Source organism: Pseudochaenichthys georgianus, chromosome 5 (genome assembly GCF_902827115.2).
Source record: "Pseudochaenichthys georgianus chromosome 5, fPseGeo1.2, whole genome shotgun sequence".
Lineage (NCBI taxonomy): Eukaryota > Metazoa > Chordata > Actinopteri > Perciformes > Channichthyidae > Pseudochaenichthys > Pseudochaenichthys georgianus.
Window position 1 is genome coordinate 23024187 of NC_047507.1, and position 8076 is coordinate 23032262.

The 8076-nt window shown below is 39.6% G+C and overlaps 2 protein-coding genes across 4 annotated transcripts in view; one reads left to right on the forward strand and one right to left on the reverse strand.

Annotated features, from left to right (window-relative positions):
- rargb (retinoic acid receptor, gamma b) overlaps nt 1–3708 on the forward strand; it is a 36119-nt gene extending 32411 nt beyond the window's left edge. For all 3 annotated transcript variants that reach the window (XM_034082859.2, XM_034082858.2, XM_034082860.2), the window contains one exon: nt 699–3708. In XM_034082859.2, coding sequence (XP_033938750.1) covers nt 699–1024 — 326 coding nt within the window. In that variant the 3' untranslated portion in view covers nt 1025–3708. The remainder of the gene's footprint in view (nt 1–698) is intronic.
- An 81-nt stretch (nt 3709–3789) lies between these two features.
- LOC117446345 (calcium-binding and coiled-coil domain-containing protein 1-like) lies at nt 3790–7466 on the reverse strand. The gene is made up of 6 exons (XM_034082508.2): nt 7440–7466; nt 6922–7047; nt 6548–6643; nt 5639–5720; nt 5407–5552; nt 3790–4432 (listed from the first exon to the last, which is right to left on the reverse strand). Exons 1-6 carry the CDS (start codon nt 7464–7466, stop codon nt 4430–4432), a joined length of 480 nt encoding a protein of 159 aa, XP_033938399.2. The 3' UTR covers nt 3790–4429.
- Between the last annotated feature and the right edge of the window lie 610 nt (nt 7467–8076).

Here is an 8076-nt window from a genome sequence, read left to right on the forward strand (position 1 = left end):
CAGATTTTGCATTTTTGTTTATGTTTAATTCCATTTTTGGAAAAAGTTCTTGTGTTATTATTATTTCAGAAAGTTTTACTATCAGTACACAAACTCATAATACAAGATATCTTCAGAAGTGAGAAGTAAATAAGTAAATGTACTCAAGTACTGTACTTAAGTACCATTTTGAGATCTTGTACTTTACTTGAGAATTTCCATTTTAGGCTCCACTACAATTCAGAGGTAAATCGTGTACTACTCCACTCCATCTATTTAATACATTTAGTTGCTTTACAGATTTGATTTGATTTGATTTGATTTAATGATGTGAAATATAAACAACACAATCTGAATAATGAGTACTTTTACTTTTGGTACTTTAAGTATATTTTGATTGAGTAACATGAATGTAGGACTTTTACTTGTTACAGAGTATTCCTACACTTTGGTACTTCTTCTGTTACTCAAGTACCAGATCTGAGTACTTTTCCCTCCTCTGGATATCGTATCGGCACAGGTGTAAAAAAAAAAAAGCCCAATCTTTCTTCGCTTTTAAACTAGGAAGCAAATTAAGAGATTGTTTCTTAATTACTAGACATAGGCATTTTTGTTCTAATAAGCAAAGAAACCTGTCACCTGTGAAATATGCTCATTGTAGGAGAGGCCTGTCCTTTTTATACACTATCCATTAAATCAATGTGTGTGTGTGCCTGTAGGTACAGAGCGAGTCGTCACCCTGAAGACGGAGATCTCGGGCCCCATGCCTCCTCTGATCAGAGAAATGTTGGAGAACCCAGAGGCCTTCGAGGACAGCAGCGACTCGGGGGACAGCGCTGCAGCTGCCCCCCCCGCCATTCAAGCCATCAAACAGGAAGAGAAAACCACGGATGAGTCTGCAGTCGAGGAAGAAGAGGAGGAGGAAGAGGACGACTACTGGGACGAGGAGAAAGACAGAGGGGCGGACAGTGACAGGGAGCCGTCGGGGGGGGAGGCAGCGGCGGCGGGGGGGCCAAAGAAAGGCGTGAGTGGGAAAACGCAGTGAGACAGACGCCATGATGCTGCTTCCTCCCTCGGATCACTGAGCCCTCACCCAGCAATATCTCTCCTGAGAAACCTCACAGATTTAGGCTCTTATACAACAACAGTGTTTCATACAGCACATATTTACAAAGACTGAATACTGTACATGTGGCTGAAAGGAAAGTGTGTTGAATTCAGTCGAGGAGGCAATGAGTGGCAGAAGCAAAAGCACTACATTTCAGTGGGCTGGGGAGAGCATCGGGAAAACGTCACTGTGCCAAAATGAGACTGTACAAAAGATATTTCAAAAGTGTTTTGTCCACCCAAAGAGGAACTAGAGGTGGTGGACAGAAGAAAATGCACTCCTCCGCTATCTATAAGGGCTATGCTTTGCATAAAATTGATGGTAAACATACATTGCAACAACTGAACACCACGTGGTGTCCATTTGCCGCAAATGTCTTCTCAGAATTCCTATTATCGCTATTCAGAGATATGCGACTTATTTTTTAATAGTGGTTTTTCTATGCATGTACACGTTTCTGTTGTCTTTTTTCCTGTCTATGGGACTTCTTGTTGCTTTTTTGTATATTCTTCACTTTCAGTCCTGCTCAAATTTGACTTGACACGTAGTTTATTTAGCTTGTCTTGTTATTTGTATGCATTTCTGCAACATTGGACACAGTGAAAAGCAATAGTAGATAGTAAAGGGAGCCAAAGCAAAGAGAGAGCCGGTCGTGAGCAGGACTCAAACTCACATGTAGTTCGTGAAACATCGGAAAGACAATAAGAGGAAGACTGTCATTCAGCTCTGGTTCTTGTGATGCAAATAGGACTCGAACAAATAATGCAAAACAAACGCAGCACACTATATCCACCTTCTGACAAAAACACACACAATTTCAGAAGATACTAAAGAATCTGCAGGGTAGATTTAATGTCATCACAAAATCTCAGGTTGATTCTTTTAGTGCCAAGTCTCACCTGAATTTTGAGAAACTGCTGCTGTGAACGCACCCCTGTTCAATTAAAAAGTCTTCTTAAAGAGTAGAGATGATTAGAAAAAGAAGTTGTTGATCTTGGTACAGTGCATCAGGTACACATAAGCCATATTGTTTTCATTTTGTCAGAGTGAGAATACAATCTTCCAAATGGGCACAACACTTACAATCAGTACTTCACAGAAAACCTCAGGTGCGTGTGTGTGCATTGGTGTGTCTCCCAACCCACAGAGTGATGTTGTAGATGTTACTCTCATTAGTGCCATACTCCACAGCCAGCAGTTAAGCAGAAGTGTAAGTATCTTAAAAATGTATATCAAATACGTTTTGTAGCGAACTTTCAAATGTTCTCACCCAAAGACTTCTGTTGGCCGATGATACCGATGTAAGCTGATATTTGATCACATGATTGAATAACACGAGGTTGCATCCATCCAACAAAATTAAGAAAACGAAAGCTTTACATTGGGTTCCCTGTCTGCTGAAGCACGGGCAGCCGTTTCAAATGTGTGCTGTATCTCATGAGATACATGAGATTTTGTAAAATAAATAATTTGTTTTTCATCTATCTTTTTTTACTCCAGATGTATAAATGTACATTATCTCTGTAATGAAAGACAACGCAGTCTCACTGGACTCCTTAATATTTCTAAGGGACACATGTCTCCATCAGTACGGTGTCAGGTGTAAAGCTGCAACGTATTTTTCATTTGTTGATATGAGGGATAAAAGAAGAAGCTAGTGTAAGATATCTAAAGAAATGAGGATGAATGAAGCGGAGAAAGAGAAGGTGTAGAGAACGTAGGAGGAAAACAGATCGGCTTAGTGGCGACACTCCAGCAGAGACCATGATGGATAGATATTTGGCACCAGACGTGATATCATCAAATACACAGAGGTTTTAAATGATCAGCACTGATGCCACAATGACGTTTACAGACTGTGTGTCTACTGATTTGTGATGATATAGAACGGAAACATCACAATCTATGACTGAGGTGAAGGATAAGAATTATCTTCAGTGTTTTTCTTAACTCTGTTTCTCTCCGTCTTTCTAACTCACACTCAATCATTTGCACATCTTCAGCCAAGACCAGAGGTTTTCAAATATCACATTACAGCCGTATTTCATGATAATGTCTTCTGTTTTTGTTATATTGGATTTGAGCGGGTGCAATAGATAAGCCATGGATGAGGTCACAAAGGCCTCAGCTCTATATGTAAGCATGTGAATAGGAAAAATAAAAAGATCAAAGATATTTCATTACGTTTGGACAAAAACAACTTCATACAAATTCCAGTAAGGTCAATGATGGGAAATGTATTCATGTTGTATTATTTGATAGAAAAAAATGTCATCTCTTATGAGTTTTGAAGCTGGAACCATTTTATCTGTTACATTTGTTATTTTTTAACTGTTGTATTTTTTTATAAACTATATTTGTAGTGTGAAAATAACAGCCTTATTCTTATGTTCAGGGATTCAGACACCTCATCTGTTTTACTTCAATTTACTTAAAAATAGCTCTGATATCCACACACACACACACACACACACACACACACACACACACACACACACACACACACACACACACAGGGCTGATTTGTTCTTGTTTTTACATTTTGATTTGTTGCTTGTTTGCTTATTTGTTATTTGTTGTTGTCTTTCTTGTATTTTGATAAAGGCACTTTTTGTTTCAGACCTTCTTGTCTTCTTTATAATCCCTTTACAGACCGCAATGAAATACTTAAGATGTCAAATTACAAAATACAGACCAGCATGTATTTATCATCAGATTTTATTAAAGAGCACCATCTCTCTCAGCAGCTCAGATCAATAAGCAAAGCTATCATTTACTTTCATATTCTTCCAAACTGACGCTGAGTTGAACAAGCTGCAACAGGATATTTCTCACTCGTCTGTAACACACACACACACACACTGTTGACACAGTTTCACGATTCACACGCAGACGTTATAAATCCATGGTATCAAATACACTTTTCTCCAAACAGTTGCAGCATGCTCAGACATATTTGAATAAACTAGAAAGCCTACGGATAACAAGTGGAAAACTAGAACTTAGACATTATTTGAGACAATTAGGGTCTAAATTGGAAAATCTAAAGTATTATTATTAATATAATATATAGCAATATATTATTTGTATTATTAAGTAGAAATGAAACCATAAGCCATTCTATTAAAAAACATTCTACACCCTTAAGACTATAAACTGTGTCGTCTTCAACACAGACACTGTAAATATGTCCTTTGTGAAGGCCATTGTCTACACAAACAGCTACAAAGCATCATCAGAACAATCCAAACGTTTTTTTGATGACCGGCACAAACTTGCATCATTGGTATACAAGTCAGTTGCCGTCCATCTTTTTGTTACCACATGGGGGATCCGACCACCTCACTGCAGAGAGAAAGAGGCAGAAAGTGCTGAGGATAAAAAAAATAGACAACACTGTCAGTAAAAATGCTATTAAATACAATTTTCGCTTGCAACATGTTTTATTATTGCTGCTATTTTTACTCTTATTGTGATGCTGTTAGCATATTATTTACACTTCTATTTTTACTCTCTAGTGCTCTATGACTCTTCCCACGAGAAAAGAAAGTGCCTGGTAAGTGGAAGGACAGCTTTCTAAAACCAGTCCACCAGGGAGGAGAGTGCGAATGAAGTCATCCCAAAATATTCTATGAGAGGTGACTCCAGTGGAGGAGGGAACAGGGTGTGTACTGGGCTGGTGGAAAGCCAAATCTGGCACCTTGTTGTTTTTGGATATTGAGAAACAAACTAGGTCAATAATCACATTGTATTCACACATGTATAAGACATTGGGATTGTCATAAGATGCTCCAGAATGTTACCTATATTACATACTGTTATTGCACGTTAGTCTGTGTAAGTTCTTGTACACTTCCACCCTTTTATTCTCAGAGTAAATTGTCCAAGAACAGTTTTTATGAAAATATCATATTATATAATAATGGCTTCTTTTTTTATATTTGTAAATTTTTTGTACTTACTTAATTCCTTTTTATTGTGTTTGTGCCATACAGTATACACCAAGCACATTCCTTATATGTGTAAACATACTTGTACAAAAATCAAGGAATCATTTAGTTTGGCAACATTTTAAACCATCTATGATTCCTGTATACATTACAAACCTTTATGTTGTGGTTTGCAAGTCTTGCTTTCATGTTTCCCTGATTTAAACTCGACCCGGTTAGAATAAATACATTGTCATGACTCCTTTCAACCAGTCAGCGTTAAACCTCAGTGGTCAACAATGGAACTGGAGCAGAAACTGGCAGGGCTCATAGCTCTGATGCAGGTGGAGTTAACCCTTGTTTGGCTCATGTGTGAATGGGATGGCACACCTGTGTGTCAGAGACTGGGGTCTCAGCAACGGGGGTCTCGGCTCTGTGAGGCCGCTCCAGGGGAGTGGACAGGAACAGAGGCGAGAGGATTGATCGGGAGGAAGCTGAGGACACATTCTCTTCATCCTCGGAGGAAGAGCCAGGAGCTGTTTGAAATCAGTTTAGACTCTTCACTTCAGTACTTGTTACAGTGCAGGGAGATAGCAGCGTACAACGTGTGGTCGTTACTCACAGAGGGATATGGGGACTTCCTCCTTTGATTCAGTTTCAACTTCCCACCTCTGCTCCAACTGAAGGATGTGGATCAGCAGCTCCTACCAGTGTCCAATGGCAATCCAATTTAAAGGAAAAGAGTAAGAAAACATTATTTAAAATGCATTTAGAAAGTATTTCATGTTAACAACTATGATGTTTATTTTCTCTTATTTCCTGTTGAGTGTATGGAATTATGTATTGTGTTTTGTAATTAACGATATCTTTGAATCGTTGAATGTAAACAGTGGAAGAGACAAGTAAAAAGTATTTTCATAAAAAAATACTTTTAGTATCAAAAATCCATTATGGAAAATGACGCAGTGTACAAAAATGAATACTATGTAATTGGATTATTATTATTATTGACCCTATAATGTGTACTTCACTTTAATGTTGCAGCTTTAAGGTCTTATCTTAACTATAAAAAATACATTCTAATCTATTTATTGATTACATTTGTGTTATTAAATTTGAATCTGCAAAGCAACCACTAACTTATGACACCATATGAATTAAAAAAACAATATTTTCCTCTGACATTTAAGGGAGTGGTAATAGTAAATTAAAATACTTTACATTGAACATAAGTACAGTAATGGAAAAGTATATTTAGTGACTTGTTTTACTGCCAAAATGAGAACTGGGAACCTAATTCATTCGACGAGGGCACCCAATAGCACAAAAGCATGACAACTGTTATATGTATACACATTTGATTAAAACAAAAATAACTGTGGTGTGTGTGTGTGTGTGTGTGTGTGTGTGTGTGTGTGTGTGTGTGTGTGTGTGTGTGTGTGTGTGTGTGCGTGCGTGCGTGCGTGCGTGCGTGCGTGCGTGCGTGCGTGCGTGCGTGCGTGCGTGTGTGTGTGTGCGTGCCATGCCTTGCCTGTTTCTCCGCCTGCTGCTCCTCCCTCTCTTTCTGGGCCGCCCTCAGACCGACCTTCAGCTCCTGCAGCTCTCTCTTGGAGTCACTCTGCAGCACCTACAGGGGGCAGCAGTATTTTACTCATCCCAACACACTCTGACTTGGCTCATCCTCTCACCTGCTGTTGTCATCACATGGCAGTAAAGAGAAATGTTTACTCGCTGTTCATGGAAGATTTCTATTTGTGCCTGCTAGTGAGTCATACAATAACTACACTGAACTCTGACTTCGTTCTCCAGTTTCCAGAAATGTAATCCGAGCAGATGACGATGGCACACGATCAGTTATATTTAGAGCTGAATTTGTTTGTGTGTTGAATAATGAGATGAACTCACTCTAGTGCAATCTCTCTCTCGTCCAAGCTCCACTTCTATTTTCTCCCTCTCCATCCTCTCCTCCTGCAGCCACTCCTCCTTCCTCCGCACCTCACAGCTCAGGTCTTGTAATTTCTTTGCATCTGTCTGCATGAAAAAAAAACAAAAAAACTTAACAATACAGCCAGGTTGACATTTGGGCATTTGTATGCAGAGATGGCAAAAGAACACACATCCTTTAGTAGAAGTACAGATACTCGTGTTTACAAATACGGTAAAACTAGATGTTCTAACTTCTTTACTCAAGTAAAACTAAAGAAGTATGGGCTTCGAAATGTACTCAAGTAAAAAGTACCCATAACTACCATCTGTTTTAAAGAGTAACTGACCTCCCTTATATTAATAGAACAATAATGTCATTGTTAGCTAATGAATGTTTCGATGCAAAATGACAAAGATCTCATTGGCGCTCTTCTTTAGAGAAGACCAGGAAATTATGGATACACAGATCGTGTTCAAATCAATAGGCGCATTCACACTGCGGTACTTTTCCCACAAAGGTTCATGCGAACTTAGTTCATGCGAACTCTTTAGTTCGCATGAACTGTGCGGATCTGAAGGGACTGATCATTTGTAGCCTGTCCACCTATCAGTTTTGCAAACAAAGAGGGAGGAGCATTTCTAATTATGGAACCCAGTCACTGGTGTGGTTCATCATGTCATTCTCCATACAATACATGTGGGATTTCTATTGCATCCACTTCATCTGCAACGAAAAACGCCAACGCAATTTCCGCCATTGCAAACCCAGCCAGTCAAGCCGACTCCGACTCCGAGCTGTCCGACTTAAGACGAGCTTTTTGACACCTCCCCCGGCTGCGAACGGCTACTCTCGTCTACTTTCGAGGCGAGCCGCAATGTGTCTCAAACAAGCCTAACGGCCCGTCCACACAGCGGCGTGCGTTGACGCTTCCCCATTCACTTTGAATGGGGTGACGTCACTTTTAGCCGAAATGCATCGTGGGAAGCGACGTGGAGCGTAGTTGGCGTGGCTCGCTGCAAAAGTTGAGCAATGTTCTACTTTTGACGCCTCGGCGGAGGCGTCAGCCAATCAAATCCCTCGTATGTAAATCTGACAGTACAAGCAGTAGCCAATCAAACCGGTGTATGATGGGA

Bases quoted from the DNA above. Each gene is read 5' to 3' on its own strand.
- LOC117446345 (XM_034082508.2), bottom strand. From the start codon at position 7,466: ATGAACCTTTGTGGGAAAAGTACCGCA. The intron at 7,048-7,439 runs GTGTGAATGCGC...TTTTTCATGCAG, and splicing joins TTTGTGGGAAAAGTACCGCA to ACAGATGCAAAGAAATTACA. The intron at 6,644-6,921 runs GTGAGTTCATCT...TGCCCCCTGTAG, and splicing joins GAGAGAGAGATTGCACTAGA to GTGCTGCAGAGTGACTCCAA.